At 41.2% G+C, this 20,985-nt stretch overlaps 2 protein-coding genes across 3 annotated transcripts; one reads left to right on the forward strand and one right to left on the reverse strand.

Moving 5' to 3' along the window:
- Nucleotides 1-102: 102 nt before the first annotated feature.
- LOC146614629 (fibronectin type III domain-containing protein 7-like) lies at nt 103-7,814 on the reverse strand. Of its 2 annotated transcripts, none has more exons than XM_085376357.1 (13): nt 7,794-7,814; nt 7,532-7,547; nt 7,143-7,391; nt 5,454-5,714; nt 4,288-4,548; nt 3,556-3,819; nt 2,801-3,055; nt 2,459-2,716; nt 2,053-2,307; nt 1,510-1,764; nt 504-764; nt 269-298; nt 103-134 (listed from the first exon to the last, which is right to left on the reverse strand). In XM_085376357.1, the coding sequence occupies exons 3-13, from the start codon at nt 7,246-7,248 to the stop codon at nt 103-105; spliced, it is 2,238 nt and encodes a 745-aa protein (XP_085232483.1). In that variant the 5' UTR covers nt 7,249-7,391; nt 7,532-7,547; nt 7,794-7,814. The 2 variants fall into 2 exon arrangements, with proteins under 2 accessions (XP_085232483.1, XP_085232482.1); XM_085376356.1 differs by lacking the exon at nt 7,794-7,814 and adding an exon at nt 7,631-7,675.
- A 307-nt stretch (nt 7,815-8,121) lies between these two features.
- On the forward strand, nt 8,122-17,611 carry stxbp3 (syntaxin binding protein 3). The gene is made up of 19 exons (XM_085376891.1): nt 8,122-8,233; nt 9,560-9,609; nt 9,812-9,893; nt 10,007-10,083; nt 10,171-10,243; nt 10,346-10,446; nt 11,327-11,472; nt 11,934-12,027; nt 12,292-12,416; nt 12,551-12,649; nt 12,736-12,793; nt 12,909-12,974; nt 13,227-13,307; nt 13,463-13,598; nt 13,961-14,067; nt 14,149-14,247; nt 16,205-16,290; nt 16,583-16,731; nt 17,015-17,611. The coding sequence occupies exons 1-19, from the start codon at nt 8,122-8,124 to the stop codon at nt 17,116-17,118; spliced, it is 1,845 nt and encodes a 614-aa protein (XP_085233017.1). The 3' UTR covers nt 17,119-17,611.
- Nucleotides 17,612-20,985: the final 3,374 nt, after the last annotated feature.

Consider the following 20,985-nt stretch of genomic DNA (forward strand, 5'->3'; position numbering starts at 1 on the left):
AGTCTTTACTGATTCGAGCCCTCGGGCTATATTTTTGACACCACTGCTATAGCTTATATGCGCTCTCTTTAGCCAGCTGCTTACCATTTGTTGCTAAACATGCTAGTCCACGCTTCTCTTCCCTCTGTAAATAACTGATGGAGAAGAGATTGAAGCATATTTAGAAAAAAAATGCATGCATTTTTTTTTTTTTTTACAATCTAATGCAATCCAAAATAACATTTTTTGAATCCAAATTCAAAAAAATCTAGAAAGATGGCAAACTTACCTGTGCCAATGTTGTCTCCTAAACAGGTGACTAAAAGAGCAGAAACAGAAAAGTCTAAATCTGAGGTACTTTTTTTTCTAATCACAGTTACTGATTCATGTTTATATAAAACTTTACCCTGACGAAACATGGAAGTAATGAGAAAAATGTGTGAAAGCGATCGCTATAATAATATAATCAATGGAAAATAAAATACACACAAAGTCTAATTTTATACAATTTCACTTTGAGTTACCCGAGTACAGTCTCTCCGGGCAGAATTGGACTTTGCTGCCCTCTTGTGTGAGTGGAGCGACCACTACATGATAGACGTCCCCGCACTGGACGCTGCCGAAGTCACAGCTGTTGTCTCCAGGAGCTGCGGTGCAGTTGTAGTTGCTGTTGCTCCCCACCATCTCTGCGATGGAGCTGTGGTTGCTCCCAGTGCTGCGCCAGTAAACCCGCAGAGAGTTACTGGACGTGCTGTATAATTTGACACCAGACTGACAGCAGGGACCTGCGACAAAGACATGTTAATGAAGTGATGCATGTCTTCTGACTAGAATACTACTTTGCAATTAAAGGCTGAAGAAAAACAGATTACTATGACTGTAACAGCTTTGGTTTTGCTCTTTTATCGGTAGGCATATCTTCTGTTTGTATACACTTATCTTGATACTTTTAAAAAATTTCCACAATTCCTCGTAAGTTTTTACTTCAATACATAAAATAAAGGCCTTTAAGTCATAAATTAGTTTTTTTACGTGACTTACTATGCTCCTTTGCACCTCCATATTTTTAGTCTTATACTCTGTTTTAGTAATTTTGCATGATTCACATGATCCTCAGTTCATCCTCTCTCTAAAAGAGTTGTTTTAACTTTTCTCCTTTGATGGCAACCCTCTTTTTAAGCCAGCCGTCTTTGGATTGGCTGTCCTTGGTAAACAGAAGGTTTGATCAGCAGGTGGCTGGGGGTTGTGACCAAAGCCATTAGAGGAGTCTGATGCCTTATCCTTTGGGTCATTGCATGATATGCACGTAAATTGCCATGATTATTTAAAACTATGTACATATTTCAAACGAGTAACCAAAGTAAAACCACAATAGATGTGTGCATGTTTTAATAAACTTGTCAGAGCTCTCTGACAGATCATTTTAGCCTTTAAATTTGTCCACACCTCTTCTGTTTTATGTTTTCTTTTATCTTTCACTGACCACTCTTTGTTACTTATTGTCACGGTTTATTAGAAGACATCACTCACTTGATGAGAAACCCTGATAGGTGCAGTTGGACCTGCGTCCGTTATGGCTGATTGCCTCCATGGTGACAGTGTAGTTGGTGCTGCAGGTGATGCATCCCATGAGGCAGTGGGAGTCCTGGGTATGGCAGCGGGCATGACCGCGTGATGATGTCAGAGTGGCGATGAACAAGCGTGCCCCTTTGGCGTGAGACCACGACACGTTGGTGATTGCCTGGGTCACCTGATCCACCGTCAGATTCACTGGGCAACACGGTTCTGCGATAGAAGATGAGGTGTGGGAAATAGTTATAACATATCAATTAATGTACAGTTCAGTATATTTTTATATTGCAGCTAGGCAAAAGTGTCTAAATATAATTCTTGTAAACTAGAAAAATTGATGTAAAGATGGGCAAAGTGTTTAATTGAACATAAACTCTTTTAGGTCCCGTATAATTACCTGGAATAAAGTCACATATGAAGTTATGCAAAGTTGTAAAGTTAAGCAAGAAAGGTCAGGAAGCAGCACTGACCGTTCGTGAGCGACAGCATTCGACTGCTCACCTGTTTCTAGAAACTCAGAGTAGCTGGGTAAACTCGGACCAGCTGTGCTGGTTGCTTCGACGCTTACTTCATAGGTGGAGCCACAGGAAAGGTCAGTGATGTCACAGCTGCTTTTATTGGTGCTACAGATGTGTTTGTCATCATCTCCATTTGCGCTTACAGTGTAATTAGCAGCCCTGTTATTTGCTGTCCAGCTGACTGTGACGCAGGAGGAGTTCTTTGGATTGAGCATCACATTGTTTGGCATGCAGGGAGCTTCGAGAATGGAGAGAAGGCTGAGTTAATGGTGTCCACGTTGTTTAAGGACCCCTCAAAATTATGAGGAGACATCTTTTTTTTAGATATTGTGGACTTTTTCTCCTTGGATATGTTTTTATACCCTTATTTATATACACAAGTTTTCTACCTGTGTCTTTGGTGTGAGCTTTACAAGCAAGGTTGCAACCGCTCACATCATTGCAGGGAATCACCACCACACTGTAGGCAGTGTCACAGCTGAGGCCAGAGAGGACGCACACCGGTGCGGTGTCATTACAGAGGATGACCTCTGAACTGTGTGCAGCCCGGGTCTCGTACAGCACTGCCCCCCGTGAGGGCATCCATCTGATGTCCAGAGTGTCAGTGCTCACCGCTGACACTGACACATCCTCTGGGCAACACACCACTAAAAGAAGTTTATGAATGATCAGAGAGTGAAGAAAATGCATCTCATCGTGACTAAAAAGTATAATTTTCTGCTGCTACTTACAAGTGGTGTAGTTGAGAACTTGTCCTTGAGGACTGCTGCCAGCGTGGTTGAAGGCCAGCACAGACAGGAGGTATGTTTGCCCACATGGGCAGTGAAAGGTACAGTTGTTGCTGGTGGTGTTGCAGGTTTCCACACTGCTGCCAGCTGTCTCGATAAGGGCCATGTAGCTGTCAGCATGAGCCACGGTTTTCCACGTTAGAGTGCAGTTGCCTTCTGAAGACTCCACTAGTGCCAAAGACTCAGGTGGGCAGGGGACTGCAGCACAAGACGGCAGGGAATTTAGTCACAGTCACACACTCATAGAGTCAGGTAGGGGTTCGGTGTAGAACACAAAAAACTTGTGTGTCATATTTTATAGCATGTTTTGCATTGTAGTTATTAAAAGTTTGAAGATTTTTAATGAATAAATTGTTTTCTTTAAGATATATAAACAGTGTGATATAAAAAAAATGTTGAAATTGTTTTATCTGCTTATGAGTTTTAAAATGTTGTGGTTTTAAAGGGTCAGAGTTCAGTATTGCTACCATTGGTCCATAGTTACCCTTAGTGGTCATTAATTTTACAGGATACATTCAACTTTTGTAATGTGGAATTAAATTTGGGTGTTTTTCATGTCATATGGAATATAAATCTTAATTTAAATCAATGCATTAGAAACAATACAAGTTTCTGCATTCGGCTTCATACCCGGAAGGTAATTCCAGTATTTTTAAAAAACATTATGTGGATGACACATTCATATCTCTTCTACTCACAGGTGATGAAGACTGCAGGGCTAGATGGATAGCTGGGCCCAGCCTCATTTGAGGCAGTGACTTGGATGGTGTGTACCTCTCCACACCCCACTACTGAGAGGGTGCAGGAGCTGGATGTGGTCTTACACATTAAGTTTAGGTCACTCATCACATTGTACTCAATGGGTCCATAGACCTCCTGGTCTGGCTCCCAAGACACCAACAGTCCAGCCACACTGCCATTCATCACCACAGACACATTGACAGACGCTGGGGTCCGAGGTCCTGTTAGATGACAAAAAATAAAAACAAAACCAGCGAAGGACTAAACTGGAGTAGACACGGGAACCAGTGTGATATAACTGCATTTGGTTATTTTTGAATGCATGCTTTTATTTGTTGTAATTAAGTGGAAAATTTTGCTTTTTTACTTCATTATATTTTTCAAATGTCTACTAAAACAGGAAGTTTTCAAGGTTCTAAGTTTAGAAAGCAAGTATTTCATACTTGTTGTGCTCCTATATTTTAAGCAGCATGTTCATTAACCCTTATGGATAATTTGCCACAGTAAGACTCCTCAGAATTATAATACTGTGTGTGTTTTGGTGGCTTTACTGCTTTGCAGCATTGACCCTAGATCATGGTTAAGCATTCTTCATGCTGTCCAGGGCTCTTACTGAATAACACTCTGTATGCTAGAGTAAACACAAAGTGTACAGTCACAAACAGACAACTGTCTCAGTGCCTGCTTACGTGTAGCCTGTTTAATGTTCGAGCTGTCTCCCTTTCGACCTTCAAGATCCCAAGCAAAACAAGTTATGACGTAGAGTGAGCCAGCATCCAAGCCGGAGAAGGTCAAACTGGTGTTGGAGGTGTTGTACACGCCCATGCTTATGTTTGAATCAAGCTTGCATATGGACACGGTGTATTGGACGGCATGAGCAACTGGATCCCAGGATAGAACGATGCTGCTGTTGCTCGTAGAGGAGGACGCAAGCTGAGGAGGAGCCAAAACTGTGAAAGACAAGATTAGACTGTTTTATATGTAGTAACTGGTGTGGGGGATGAATACTGTAGCACATTACTGAAAGTCCAAAAGTTTAATCCAAGACTATGTGAAGGAAGTCAGTGTAACGTCAACTTAATAGTGGGTGCAACATTTAGAGCTCTTGCCAGTTGTTACATATTCAGACTGTGCGCTTATGTTATTTTCTTTGATCATTTTAGGTGAAGCAGAGCTTCAGAGTTTGATTGTGTTCACGTTCAAGAATCAGTTTGAAAGTTGCTTAGTATTAAAGCGTGAAAGGTTCAAGTAATTGTATGTTATCGATGAAAACTGTACTAATACTAATATATTAAGCAAGTAATCAGTATTATTAATAGATAAACTCTGTATTACTTTGGTAATAGTCACATAACTTTGTCTTCATTTCTGTTTCAAGTTAATCAAGTTTGCATAAATGAAAAAGTTTAGAGGACATTTCTCTGAATTATTAAAAAATGATTGTCACAAAGTGACTGGATTAGTTGAACAGGTGCAATCTTAAGAAATTTTTAAACAAGACCTGTTGACTGGTGCAAGATCAGTAAACTCATTGCACCGCTGAGAGGCTACAGCTGCAAGTTCATGTTTCATGTTCGTGAGAATCGAATGTTGCCCCCCGTAAAGATGAGATTAGAGCTGGTAACCCTTTACTCAGGAAGAGTTCAGCTCTTTATGTTTGACATAGAGGGGTCAGGTATGGTTACCACCGATGCCAGAGAGGCCCGTAGGGTTGAAGATGAGTGTGTATACTGTACCTTTCACTTGTACAATTGAATATAGTGGTTGTGCTGTTTAGACAATAAAACAGATCAAGTGACCTCTGCAGGGCATGGGGTGTGAGACCCATTTCACACGAGTAATTTGAAAATCCCACCTGTCTTTCCAGTTACAGGAATTGAGGGCTGGCTGCGGCCTGCGGTGTTCACAGCCATGATGCTGAGCGAGTACTCAGTGTACGGCACAAGGGACTCAATCTCAGCTGGAGAGGAGGATGCTGCAACCTCTCTGAAGAAGCCATTGCTGTTCTCGACACGTATGATGTAATGAGACACCCCGTTTCTCAAGTTAAACTCCACTGTCAAGGTTGTGCTATCCAGTGACTTCACTGTCAGAATGGGCTCCATCATATCAGGGGCTGAAAGAGGCACAAACAATTCACAACAGGGATGGTATCAAGTCCACTCTTAAGTTAATTTTTACTGTATGTGTCTGCGTGCTGAACTTTAGATTTAAGTGGTTTAATTAAGAATCAGAATCAGAAAGGGTTTTATTGCCAAATATTGAGCAGGTTTACAACATTAGGAAATTGCTGTGGTGCTTCAGTGTAAACATACTGTCATAAATTACGCTTAAATAGACATGAAAAAAATAAAAATAAGAATTAAAAGTGCTACGTAGAAAGATATATACATGAGTGCAGGTGGTGATCAGTGCCAAAGTGGTTTTTTAATTAAAAAAGCAACCAAAACTACCCCATACTTTATCGTCTGTGAATCTCCCCTGGTACATTTACTGAACATAACTATAAATCACATGTTTATTACTAGTGATGTCTCAAGTGATACTAGTGATGCTAGCCTGAAAAATGGCAGTAATACTAGCAGTAAAACTGCCAACAGATCTAGATAGCTATATTTGCATTGCAAAATTACTTATTTTTATGGTTCCGGCATAGCTTTTTGCCGTACATAATTTTATTTAGATCAGTGATCAGTGTGCCTAAACATGGCAGCTTTACAAACATTCTAACACAGAGGTGGGCAATCTCAGTCCACGAGGGCCGGTGTGCCTGCAGGTTTTAGATGTGTCCTCGAACCAACACAGCTGATTTAAATGGCTAAATTAGCTCCTCAACATGTGCTGAAGTTCTCCAGAGGCCTGGTAATGAACTAATCATGTGATTCGGGTGTGTTGACCCAAGGTGAGATCTAAAACCTGCAGGGACACCGGCCCTCGTGGACTGAGATTGCCCACCCCTGTTCTAACCCATTGAGCTTCACAGGCTATTCTTTGAAATTTACTACTCAAATAACATTAATTGGGAAACTGTAAGTTCAAAATTAACAACATTGAACTCTATGGAGAACGGACACTTAAAGACACTGTGTAATAAAAGTCTAATAATAGGTATTACCAGTCGAGCAGGAAGTTTTAAAAACTTAAGAAACACTGGAAAGTTTACTTCCTAAATGACATCCTTTTCATAATGAATCAGTTCTATTTTTTCCATTCAAATTACAAGCTACAATCTTAACACTCTTATGCGATGCAACAGAAATGAAGCTTGCTACAAATACTGTAGGATTTCATTGTGGTATACATTGGGTTCATCAGCTGCTGTAGCGTGTTCTCCAAACTTTAAAAAGGTACTGGTTGCATTTCTATGCAACAGCTACACAGCCTGGACCCTCTAGAAATGAACAACTTATTAGGACAAAGTCATGTTCAATAAAATTAATTTAAAAACGTTTTGTTTTAGAAATAAATAGTGAAGGACAACACAAGACTGTATACTTCATATCTTAAACAGCATGAGCATGGACTGAAGTGCATGAAGTCTCACCTGTTGATGATTCAACTGATGCAGTGCTGAGTTTTTGGGAACCACTCATTGCTTCAACTACGAAGTTATACATGACGTTTGGAGGCAGCGAGGTAACAGAGCCCATCACTGTGTTTGGACCAAATGATGCAAAAGCGACAAGTTCGCTCTGTGATTTTACAGTGATCTGGTATGAAGTGGCTCCAGAGTACCTGGTCCATCTGAGAGTCACAGTCTTTGATGTTGCAGAGAACACAGACACTTTAAAATCTAATGAAGGTAGAGCAAAAATCATTATAAGACACATCTGGCACCCTGAGAAAAAGATTCTTTCAGACAAGTCAAGTTTTTTTTCTTGTTCTGTGATAAACCGCCAACAGTTGAATATAGTAAAAGACAACATACAGTACCTGATTGGGCTGCAGCCTGCAAATTAAGATAAAATATATGTATTAAGTGTTCTGATCAATTTCCTATAACAGTTATCTCCTCACTATTTATTACAATACCTGTGAGCACATGCCCAGTAATACAAAAATCTCCAGCCACTTCATAGCACCAGTTTTTCTGGTTTGTGTCTTCTCTCCTTCTCTTGATAGCTTCTCTTTGATTCTTAAAAACACTTCTCTCTAGTGGTTTGATCTTTTCTTAAACATCTATCAGCTGAAATACCTGCAGCAAGCCCCTCCCACTGGGGGGGTTAAATGTCTTTTTATAATGAAGCAGGGAGATGGGGCCGGTGTAGGTTGAATGCCATGGAAAAAACCTACCTTTGAAAGCATCATGTTCTGCACTCAAGGATATATCCACTAAATGTGACATGGACATAATTACTGTCTGGAGGCCTCAGAGCCACCTCTTTGACAGTAACATAGATAGATAGATAGATAGATAGATAGATAGATAGATAGATAGATAGATAGATAGATAGATAGATAGATGTCTTGTGCGCTTCATCACTAAAAAACTACAGCTCACTGTCGCACACTTGGTGACGCGAATGACGTCAGAGTTTGTCTTCGTGAATTTCTCGAAGGGAAGCGGCGCAGTGGGGGAAAAAAACAAGATGGCAACGGGCTCAGATCACGGGCTGAAAAGAATAGTTTGGAAAAGTAAGTTTACTCCAACAGGAGAGTATTTCCTGCTCTTGAAAAATAGCACAACGGCGTTTGTTTAGCACGTGAACTGTGAGCTGTTTTAGCTAACCTCTTCCTGCGCATCTTTAGCTTTTGGAATAACGGCGAACATTTTCATTCAGCTGTTCCCTTTGAGCGGAAAATTACAAATTTACGAAACGCAGTAGAACCGATAGAGGAAAAAGCCGCAGACGCAACTTGACCTAACACTTGGCCCGGTCAGAACATAACGACTTTTTTAGGCTACTTGTTTGTAGCAGTAGCCATGGGTGAGGTCACTGTACGTCTGCAACCGCACCTCGTTTATGCAGCGGGATTGCTACAAGTCTGGCGTATTATTTGTATCCTTATCCTGATGTCTTGCCTTCCTCTTGTTGGCTGTGGTTAGGTTATGTCACCAAGAAGGCTGGTTTGTGTTGCCGTTAAAATGAGGGTCAAACAAGCAGCTAAGACTAATGCAGCCCAGTAGAACAGCGGTAATGAAGTTTTGTTGCTGCTGACATGTGTTAGAACTCTGTCAGACTGGTGACCTGTACCCCACCTTTCGCCCTGTGACAGCTGGGATAGATGTATGGATGATTCAAGTTTACGCACTACAGGCTACAAAATGACCATAAGGTCGCTGAACAGTTGTCCCTAAATTAATGAGAGTGCTATCACTCAGGTTTGCACAATAGCAGGCTAATAATCAAGTAACAGAGTTAGACAGAAATAGCCTTTGTTCTTAATACTCCACTCATGAAAGCTGACATAACCTTGGCAGTACGTAAATACTTTAGTTGGTTCAAAGGTCATTCCTTCTTAATTAATCAATTTTTTTAAACTGCCGAAACCCCCCCAACTAAGTTTAAGTTTACTACTTAAGATAAAATATGTAAAACTCCAGGACCTCACTGTTATCTCACAAAAAAAAAAAGAAAAAGTGACGGGATCTGAGTTTTTCTGGCACTTTTTTTTTGAGGAGCTGTTTTAAAATTCCATTATCTAGAAAACTACTAGTACCACACCCTTTCACGCTCACGTGGTATGACCCAAACACATATGAAAAATCAATTGTACCAAGACTCTGAAATATTACGAAACACAACTGCATAACTTTTATACATTAGGCTATAAACGTTCTAATATGTTTTAATTTTATGCATAAGTAGCGAGATAATGGATATTTGCAGTTCTGATTACATCACTTTCTGTTTTGCACACTTGAACTAAGAGGTAGCTTAAACAGTGACATCATGAACGATAATTTGTTTTCAGATTATTGTTGTGTTTACATGTTGTCATGTTATGTGCTCCTTACAGGAATACAGGACACAATTATTACAGACTGCAGAAACTCTGAAGTATGGAAGGTAAGAAACCCACCATGTGCTCAGTACAGAGTCCCAGGATTGTACTTGGATAAATGGACAAGCTCCGAGTTACAGATTCAGCTTTGATATGATTGATTCTCACTCATACGCTTTGTCTCGATATGTGGTGCTGCATAGCATGGGAGTATATTACTGTTTAACGCATAATTAAAGGAGCATTTTCACGTTGTCTTCTTCACAGATATTGATTCTGGATCCTTTCACCACCAAGCTCCTCTCGTCATGCTGCAAAATGTCCGACCTGATGTCAGAGAAGATAACAAGTAGGTGGAATGATGTCCTTTTATTTATTTTTACATCACAAAGCTATTTGATCAAAGATAATTTGTGCGTGTATGTCTTTAGCTACTTTTGACTACTAGTATTCTGTTTCTAGTTGTGGAGGACCTGTTCAAAAGCAGAGAGCCTGTTCTCGAAATGAAGTCCATTTACTTTATGACACCTACTGCTAAGGTTTGCTGTTAAAACTTTTTCATTTTCATTTCTTTAACATATCACTGCCAAACTCTGTGAGTTCTTAAATCTATTTTTTTTTCATAGTGTGTGGATGCCTTTATAAAGGATTTCAAGCCCAAACCCAAATACAAAGCTGCGTACGTCTATTTCACTGACTGTAGGTAACTCCTGTGTTGGTGCTTAAATCTGCTTCATCAGCCAAATAGCAGATATACCTTTTACGATCAAAGTGGGCACTGAAAGCTTTTTTGATCTGCAGACTGCCCTGATGACCTGTTCAACAAAATGAGGCAAGCCTGTGGAAAACACATAAGGGTCTGCAAGGAAATAAACATCTCTTTCATGCCTCAGGAAGCACAAGTAAGTGTTTAAAATTTAGCCAAGTGTTCTTTTTTTTTAGTTTATTTTGTAATAGTCCATTTCCTCTTTTTGTCAAAATTCCCCTCAGTTGACAGGCACGCACGCAGGCTGTGCACTTGCCTGTTGTTGAAGGAAGGGAATTTGCCTTGTGTAGGGTGTTTCTTGAAGTCCTAAAGAGAGTAAATCCTGTAGCTTCACATTTTTCCTTGCTATAGCATTTCAGCGGCTTCGTTGTCAACCTTTCCCGTTTATAATTCACTGTGTGTTCTCAATGGGTTTTGGCTGCAGGTGGGATAGTTGCAGAAACAGAAAACTACTGTTGTATACGCGTTACTGGCATTGTCTTGCTGCAGTGAGCGAAAGAAAACACTGGTGAATTCAGCTTTTGCAGATATGAGTTGTTACTTTCACCAGGTGTTGTAGGTTCACAAAGGCTTAAAACGGGGTTTGTTTGTTTATTAGCCGCTTGCTTCCTGTTTGGCAGGCAACATGCTGCCATCGTATCATGTGTAATTCATCGTATGTTGATGTCAATTAGATGTTGTCATTGAAGTAAAAGGTGGTATATGTGCATATATTCTGAAAATGGGTCACTTTAGCCTGTTACTAGGCAGATGTTAGGAAACACAATGGTGTCATAATTTCTGATATAGATGAGAACCTTTACGATATATCTGTGTACCAGGTTTGATTGCTCATCTGCTGATTATCTAGGAGATGTGATCAGACAAAGAAACACACAAGCAGGTGCTTAATGTATTATAGCCTCGAGTTCGGGAAACAATGAGAAATTAAAAATGATCCTTGTGCTCAATTTGTATCTTCTGGAACTTTAATGATGACGGCTGTGGTTTACACTGTGGTGTTAAATACTTTGAAGGTTTTCACCTGCGATAATCCCGGGGCTTTCCGAAGCATCTACAGCCCCAAGAGTCAGGACAAAACGAAGACACTGGAGACACTGGCAGGCCAGCTCGTTACGCTCTGTGCCACATTAGACGAGTACCCAGGGATCCGATACAAGAAGTAAGTCAGACAACATGTAGTGTCTTAGGTAACAATACACCCGAGCCCCCAAGCAGAGTGAAACTTTTTAGGAGAAAAAGTCAGAATAGGTTCCGTATTAATGGCAGGAATAATGCTGGGCTTGAAAACAAAGCGTTGGTATCACTTGTTTCTTTGAACAGACTGGTTTTAGAATGTGTTTGTTCCGAGTGAATATAGTAGACATATATCTTATAACGTTCACTGTTCAAAGAAATAGCTATGTGTAGAAAGAATCACATGGTAGTTGAGCAAGTGAGGTTACTCGCTCACAGCAGCGCTGATCCTATTCAGCCTGATGAAAGTAAGAGTGTAAAGATATGTAAAGAGCAGAGTGCAGCTGTTATTTACAGAAAATACAGTTTTGTGTTTTATAACTACTGGATTAACCTTGACCTCAATGTTCACTTGACTGACGGAAACAACATTTATATCATAACTAGAGACGGCAACATGGAGAATGCCAAACTCCTTGCAGAGCTGGTGGACCGGAAGCTGGACACACACTACCAGCTGGATGACAGTGGCAAGAAAAAGGTGAGAGGCCTGCCGAACAAAGGATGGTTTCAGGATAAACAAGGTCGTAGCCCTGGGAGTAAATGGCAATTTTAAAATACTGTATTGTTTATCACATGAAAGAATAAAATAATCCCTCCTTTGCCTCAAGCACATTAAACAGTTCCCTTTACTATAAATTTGAAAAGGCAAAAGTTTGGACAGCTTGCTCCGTGGAAGTGAATTATCCCCGTTTTTATATATAATTTAATAATATATAACTTTTTTTTCCCCCTACATCACCAGGAGAAGACCCAAGCCCAGTTGCTGATAGTCGACAGAGGCTTTGATCCTGTGACCCCCATCCTGCACGAGCTGACCTACCAGGCCATGGCCTACGATCTCATTGATATAGAAAACGATACCTATAAGTAATGCAGTCTACTTCCTGTATTTTATATAGAGAGATAGATATAGAGATATATGTGTACAATCTGCTTACTGCTTCATACTCTTGTGCTCATGAGAAACTAGATACTGCTATTCTGGGTCATTTTGTGTCCAGGTACAAGGCTAGAGACGGCTTAGAGAAGCAGGCCCTGCTGAATGAGGATGACATGCTCTGGGTGAAGCTGAGGCACCAGCACATCGCAGAGGTTTCAGCGTAAGTGTGCGAAACCAGAAGTATGGCAATATCTTCTTCTTGTTGTCAGAACACTCATCTTAACATTTTTGTTTTCCCTACAACAGGCAAATTCCCAAGATGGTGAAGGAGATATCTGCTAGCAAGAAACAGCCAGATGGGAAGGTACAGTGCAGTGGTTTCTGCTTGTGTGATCGTTTCATTTTGAAAAGCATATCTTGAGCAAACATTTAATGTGTTCATATATATTAATATATATGTATGTTTTTTGTTTCCCCAGATCACAATTAGCAATTTGGCTCAAATGATGAAGAAGATGCCTGCGTTCCGTAAACAGATGACAGAGGTATGCAGTAAAACTTATGTAGGGATAACTGAACTTACTTCGAAGTTATGTGTTCATCTGAAATGTGAGATTAAAGCAGAATTTTCTCCAGGATCTTGTTGTTGGTTTTAAGACAGATACAACTCTTACAACAATTATTATTATTGTAAGGGCTACGCAATCCTTATATTGTGGTCGGGTGTGGCGCCTCTGCAGCCTGTTATTACATAGGGTTGACCTGATGTTTTTAACAGTTTTCTGCCTGGATTCTAGAAAACGATTCATCTGCAGCTGGCTGAGGACTGCATGAAACATTTCGCAAACAATGTGGAGAAACTCTGCAAAGCTGAACAGGTCTGTTTGTGCTCTGTTATCAAGATCTAGCAGTCACACTCTTCCTGACCTGCAGAGTACCGTTACTGTATGCGGCCAAGTGTGACCTTCTAATCAAAGCTTTAGGGAAGTGTGTCATGTGTACTATGTGTAATATGCTGTATGTTTCTGTGCAGGACCTTGCAGTAGGCGCCGATGTGGATGGGTTAAAGGTGAAAGATCCCATGAGGACTCTGCTGCCTGTGCTGCTGAACCCATACAGTAAACATGACAAGATCAGAGCTGTGCTGCTCTACATCTTCAGCCTGAACGGTACATCAGCCTTCTCGTGAATAAAGTAGTGCTGTCAGCATTAATCTCATTAAAATGACGTTAACGCCATAACTGCATTAACACAGCAAATCTCCATTAGCGAGCTAACGCAGATCTCCCCACACAAGGCCTGCACAGCGGTAGCGCGGTTAGCTCGTTAACGCATTAGCACCGTGCAGCCCCTCACACGGGGCGATCTGCGTTAACTCGCTAACCGAGATTTGCAGCGTTAATGCGGTTATGGCGTTAACGTCATTTTAACGAGATTAACGCTGACAGCAACTTTTTTTGACTAAAAATTAGAGGTGCTAATTTGTCCATCTGTCTTTTTTGCTTTTTGGTTGTTTGGTGTTTGTAAACAGGGACAACCGAGGAAAACTTAAACAAACTTATTGAGCATGTAAAGATCGAGGGAGAACCGGAGTATATCCAGAACTGGAAAGAGCTGGGCGTGCCCATCATCATAACGGTAGGTTGAGAAAAGGAAAACGTTTCAGTGTTTTGATTTATCCATTTTTTTAAGTTTTCATTGATGTACTTTTATTTCCAGCCCAGTTTCTTCTCTCGTAAACCCAACCGACGAGAGCGTTCCCAAGAGGAGAGATACAGCCTTTCCAGATGGATCCCCACCATAAAAGATGTGATGGAGGTCAGTGACATCATCATGTGGTATCCTAGCTTGTCTTTGCACCCATTGTCTCTGCATTAGTAAGCATCCATAAACTGTACCTTTGCAATTCACCGATTCTGCTAGCTGCTAATGATTGCTAAGTGATGGATTTTATTAATCTATCTAAAACTAAATTCAATGAAACTAAAGTAGAAACTTGCGGGCTTTGTTGTAGCTCACTTGAGTCCATATTATGCTTTAGACAGTGAAAGTAAAACTGCTCTACAGACACCAACACACAGACGGGGTGTAGAGGTTTCAGTTCAGTTGGTGGAATGAACTTTTTCGACACCTGTCAATCAAAGCTTTGAGCCTCTGCAAGTACAAATGTTTGAGTTATAAATAAAAAGTTACCCTGGCGCACAGTTGTTATAAAGGATGAATTTATCCATTGCCAAAAGCAGTTTTTATTTCAGGCTGTAAACATTTGTTCATTTCATTGCTGATTTGGGGCATTTGAACATGTGTGAGCTGACTCTGTTGTGTACCCAGCCTTGAGCGGTCATTAGAGTAGTTGATGCCAAACTGAACATGTAACTGTATCTGTTTCATTGTGCTACCCCACCTCATCTAAGGGGCATTCATGAGCACAACTATGGAAGCAGAACAAAAGGAGGTTATCAGATTCGGGTCATCTGATAAGCTGTGTCACACAAGTTTGTGTTGTTCTGTACCGTTTTCTGCATCCTAGCAAGTGTAAACCACAACAAGGCACTAGTTGTTGCCTTGTTGTTTTTCTTCAGAGGATGGTCCTTCTGTTTCTGTCTCAGTCCCTCAGAACTAGTGTTTTTATTGTCTTATAAGTATGTTGGGTGAAAATCTTTGTCCTTTGTTTGTGTGAAATTCGCTGTGCTGCCAGTTTTTGGTTTTCTTTTCTAAATGTACCTTTTCACTGTGCTTTGTTTTCACTTTGGTAAGTCATGTGACCTGTCAACCACAAATCATGAAAAGAAAATATATACTTGCTCTTAAAACTCAGCTGCCGAAGCCGTTTCTCTGAAATGGGTGTGGAACTGAGAGGTGGAAATACCCCCATTAGCAGTTTTCCCCCAAACTCTTCTCTTCACTCAGTCTCAGTTCTGTAAATCCATGTTGTTAATCAGATGGAGTGTATCCAATGAAGAGGAGGCTCTTAATAGCAAACAAAACTGAGAGGAGCCTTTTAGTAATCATCTTACAGGTTACTGTGAAAATAAGTTTATATTAGATTAGAATCTAACTCCATGTTATAGGATCTGTAACATGAGCTCGTTTCTTCTCATCTTCACTTGCATTTCCTGTTATTACATGGAAAAAAAAAAAGAAGAAAAACATCAGTGGTCTTCACCTGAGCACCTGGTTTCCTGTCAAATGCGGTTAAAATGTTTCCTCTTGCAGCAGAAGACAAATTGATTTGATGTGTAGGAGCTGAATATCTGCTGCAGATAACTTAAAGCTCGTCTGCTAGTCTCAAGTATTTCTAAGCATAAAGGTGCATGATGCAAAAAAACAGTGAGACTTTGAGTTTGAGGAAAGCAAATTGTTTGTCAAGCAGTAGCCTGTGTTTTGACATCTACTAATGCATGATGTAGTTACGTTATTATCACACCTTCCCTTGGCACCAAAATTACTCATCATGTGTTCTTCTGTTAATTAGCTCTGTTAATGGCACGACTTCTGCTTTTAAGTTGTGACGTCACCCACAAAATAAATCGTTTTACAGAGTGACTGAAACTTGTGTTCCAAATATAAAGAAAACTGAAGTATGCGCATGATGGTCAAAGAGATACACGTTGCGTAACATTTAGAAGATGACCACTGGACCATGTGCATATAAATTTAATGTAGGTAGGACCCCTCAGCGAGTGAAGGTTACTGCACTTTAAAATTGTTACTGGCTTGCAAAACAGATTTGCTCCCCATGTCACATGATCTCTAAAACATGCGTTACTTCCAGGATGTCGTGGAGAACAAACTGGACACCAAAGAGTGGCCGCACCAGTCCGAGTGTCCTGCTGCCTGGAATGGCTCCGGGGCTGTGAGGTGGGTTTTTGTGAGTGACCAGGCTGGAACTGGGCTGCTGTTTTGGTTTCTTTCTAACTGAAGAATATACAGTTTAACAACCCTACAGTTTTGTGTTGTTGTGTCACTTAGTTATGCTTATACAGTCAGTCTGTGTGATTTCTCTCTCCACATCCACTTTCTGTTTCTTAGAGGGTTGATTGAGGTGAATGAGGTCGATTTTCCAGTTTCAACAGTAAGAAGCAGCGTCTGCTTTTTCTTCTTTAAGGCTCTGTCAGTTAATATTTCCGATGCCCCTCCTTCTTCTCCACAGCGCACGGCAGAAGCACAGAGCCAGCACTCAGGATGACCGCCGGACTGGCTCACGTCTCATCATCTTTGTTATAGGAGGGATCAGCTTCTCTGAGATGCGCTGCGCCTACGAGGTCACCAGGGCAATGAAAACCTGCGAGGTCATCATTGGTAAGACTCAGTGCAAGGAAACAGCTGGACAATGCTTCGTACCAAACAGGCGCGCAGAAAGTCAGAATGCTGGGAAATATTAGCTTGCAGCACATGAACTAAGGAGAGCTATGATTGTGACGATTATCGGGAAGGTTCCACTGAGTTTTAAGATTACACTTATTATACGTTATTTCCTGCTGTTTTACACCCCCTACTGGAGCAGAGCGGAATTATGACAGGACTTTTCTTTTGTTTGTTTGTTTGTTTTTTAATGCAATTTATTTATCTTTATCCTATACAGGGTCTTCCCACATTTTGACCCCCACCGTTCTCCTGGATGACATCAAGGCCCTGAGCAAAGGACCCATGGAAAGCTTCACACTAGAGGTCGAGACCAAAGCTTGAGAAGTTCGGCCCCCACCCCGCTTGTTTCTCTACATCCCTTATCACTCAGCACAGCACACTTATCTTAACTTCCTCAGTGGAATTGTGAAGGGAATTTCCTTACAGTCATTTAAATAGCTTTTCAATCCAAGCCCATGTTTATAGTGCAAGGTATGAGACGCAGATTTTCCACATGAAGACCTAAGAACATGGTGCGATTATGACATTGTGATTTGAACATTTGGATAGTATTTAAATACTAACTGATCTCATCCTACTCTAACCCGTCTGTTTGTTTGTCTTAAAAATTATGATAATGTTACAAGTTGAAAGGCTTCTAAGAGAAACCTTGAGAAACAGAAAAGTGGTGCAAAGTCGCACATCACTGATGTATATATGTATGTAAGCACTGAGTCCCTGCTATGCCATTTTGACTTTTTCACCTCTGTTCATAAACACTTTAATGACTTTTGAAGACTATTTTTAACATTGAGTATTTCGTTTTCCTTGAACAGCTGACTAATAAATGGATGAAGTGGTTCAAGTCTTAAGAGTTCATTTTGCCTCATTTGTAGACTGTGCATGGAGCTAAAACATCAGAATAGCCAGTAAATGTCCACAAGAGAAAACCAACACAAATTTCCTAAATTCCTGGCTAAGCCGGGTAAACAGCATTAACAGGTCTTTGCATCAGGGTGACATGTAAACACTCACAGCAAAGTCCTGCTTCACTGATCCTACATACGCAACCACTCACACGTATGGAACTGTATGGTGGATGAAAATCTGACAGTGCTTTTCTGAATTCGTAACTCCATCGGTTTTGACAAGATCTCAAACGGCACTGGCTTAAATGCAAACCCAAACCATCACAGAGCCTCCACCCTGTTTTACAGATGGCTGTAGACACTCACTGCTGTACCTCTCTCCTGACCTCCTCTGTACATACCAATTCAAACCAAAAATATCATTTTTAGAGTCATTACTCAGACCTGTTGCCACTGATTTTCAGTATAGTTCTTGTGTAATTTGGCAAGCCCCAGACATTTATCCCTGCTTCCCTTCCTTGACAGTCACTGAGACCATTTTTGCTGAGGATGGATCAACATCTACAGGGCCGGAAATGAGGAGTGGTGCAAGACGTTAGCACAGTGCTATATGTTACTGCTAAGGACTCCTGCTAACACTTGCTCTCATTGTTGAAAATGGCTTTAAATTATAAGTGTGTTTGTGTGTGTCCCTCCCAAAAGTAAAAGCCTCCCAGAGGAAGCAGGAGACCACAGGTACGCATACACTCACATTCATCTACAGTAAGGTGCTGCTCTTGTTCCTATTTTTCTGCTCTCTGTTACCTAATCTAAACACAGCTTTCAGGAACTTCTCTTTCTTTATGTGTAAACCTGTTCTCAGGAAACCAGTGTTAAAGTTCTGCTTTCACTGCGGTCGGTCCGTGTCCATGAATCTGACCCTGGGCAGGCGCTGCAACAAGGTCTTCTACTGCTCCAGGACCTGCAAGCTCAACTCCTGGGAAGAAAGACACAAGAAAGAGTGCATCCGGGTGTCAGGTGGGAGTCAGAGCCTCTCCACCCAACAGTTAGAGCCAAACTTCAGCAACCTTAAAATATTTGATGACAGTTTGTCACAAGTGCTTTGAATATATGAATCACTTATCTGAATAATAAAATGATATTTAGAGAACAATTGATGATGCAGAGAATTTGTGAAATGCTAATTTAGTTTTGGAAGAATAGAGCATGTAAATACTGTATTTCTTTCTTTCCAGCATCTGTTAACAGTGCCCAGAAAAATGATGTATCAAAGAAGTCCCAGGGCTTTGTCTGCCATCTTGAAATCCAAAAAAGCCCCCAGAGTGTCCAGTTCGAATCCCAGAGAGAACTAAAGCTGTTGAGCAAGGCAGAGAAAAAGTTCTAGAGCCAAAGCCAAGTCAATGTGATGGAAAATTAGAGCCACAACTGATGGATATTAAAATTTCTGTTTCATTATGTCTAATATTGACTTAGCTAATTTAACAAAGCACTCTTAGATCACTTTGTGAGGAACTTAAAGGAGAAACGTTCACAGAGGAGCAGGGAGTATTCTTCTGTAATGTGTTTCAGTAAATTAAAGGAGAGAGGAGTTTAATAGTGTACTGTATTGTTGGGTTCTTAGAGACATGGATTGCAAATAAAAGTGCAAAATGGACTATTAAGGAGTATTAGTACTAAAAAACAAACAAACATGCTGATTGGCCTGTTAGACTGGTTTGCATTAGCAGCAGGGTTACAGTAGGCTGAGGTTGCTGCCTGTACTTTGCTTCTTACATCATACGCTGATGAGTCAGAGGGACGGACAAACAAGGACCAGGAACAGCTGGTGTGACCCAGAGTCAAGCAAGAAGCCACAGAAGGAAGGCTTCTCACAAAATCAGACCGAGGAGGAAGTGGAGGGATGACTGTGTGGTATATTGTAATAAGCAGCAGCTATTACTACCTCCCACCAGTAGGTGGTACTGTGTTATTGTATGTGTTCTGAGCTTATGGAGTAAAAGTCTGGACCTCCACCATAGCCTCGTCTCAGTCCTCTGTGCTTGGTCTAAAGTTATTGTTGACCACAACCCACGCTACACGGGCAGTTGGAGCAACACTGCATAAAGCCACAACATGGTGTCAGAAGTCGGCAAGACCGTGTGAACAGGGACCGCGACGTGAGTAAGCTAGCCGTAGATTAGCTAACAGTAGCCATTGCTAACGGCATGGAGCAATTCAAGCCACCATCACCGCTACTGCTCACAGGCAATTTATCTGAGACCTGGCGCAGATGGGAACAAAGATTCGGACTGTATATGACTGCTACGGGTGCGTTGGAGAAGGATGAAAAGGTTAAAATAGCCATTCTTCTCCACACTATCGGCGAAGAAGCGCTTGAAGTGTACAACACGCTCACAGTGACCCCGACCGGAGACGCACTGACAATGGCGGACATTTTGAAAACGTTTAAGGAATACTGTAGTCCACGAAAGAACGTTGTTTTTGAACGCCACAAGTTCTGGTCATACCCAATGTCGGCGGATATAACAGTGGACAGATATGTCACGGAACTCCGTCAGAGAAGTAAAAGTTGTGAATTTGGGATCAATGAGGACGACATGATCAGGGATAAATTGGTGTTCAGCATAAGTGACGCAAGACTAAAAGAGAGATTGCTTCGTGACAACGACCTCACACTGCGCAAGACGATAGAAATATGCAGATCAGCAGAAGTGGCCAAGTCACAGATTCAGGCCATGCAGTCAATAACTGCAGCCCAAGACACGTCAGTGGACGCATTAAGAAAAATGCCAGGATACATTAAATCAGGACACAGTAAAAACAAACTGAGCAACGACAAACAAACAGTTTGTCACAAATGCGGCAACAAACACGCATTCCGACAGTGTCCAGCCTATGGGGCAACATGTCACAAGTGTGGGAAAAATAACCACTTCTCAAAAGTGTGCAGAGCTAGCGCAGAGAAGAGTAGACACTTCAAGAAAACAAAAACTATTAACAACATTGAAACTGATGGCGATTCACTATACATCGGCATGGTATCCAGCGACAAGCACAAGACTGGCAAATGGCATGAAAGTGTGACAATCGGAGACGTACCACTCACCTTCAAGCTAGACACAGGTGCGGACGCAAATGTGCTCCCCAGATCAGTTTATGACGAGTTACCAGATATGCCTCGGTTACAGCCCACAAAGACTGTACTCATAGCTTTTGGTGGAGCCCGCATACGTGCAGATGGTGTGGTGTCTCTTGAGTGTGAAGCACGGAAGCACAAGGCTGTGTTTGACTTTCTTGTATCAAGCCATGCAGATAAACCGATCCTAGGTGGACAAGCTTG

This window comes from Diplotaxodon limnothrissa, linkage group LG17 (assembly GCF_057381915.1).
Source record: "Diplotaxodon limnothrissa isolate DT_005_m linkage group LG17, D_limnothrissa_male_GT1.1, whole genome shotgun sequence".
NCBI classification, from domain to species: domain Eukaryota; kingdom Metazoa; phylum Chordata; class Actinopteri; order Cichliformes; family Cichlidae; genus Diplotaxodon; species Diplotaxodon limnothrissa.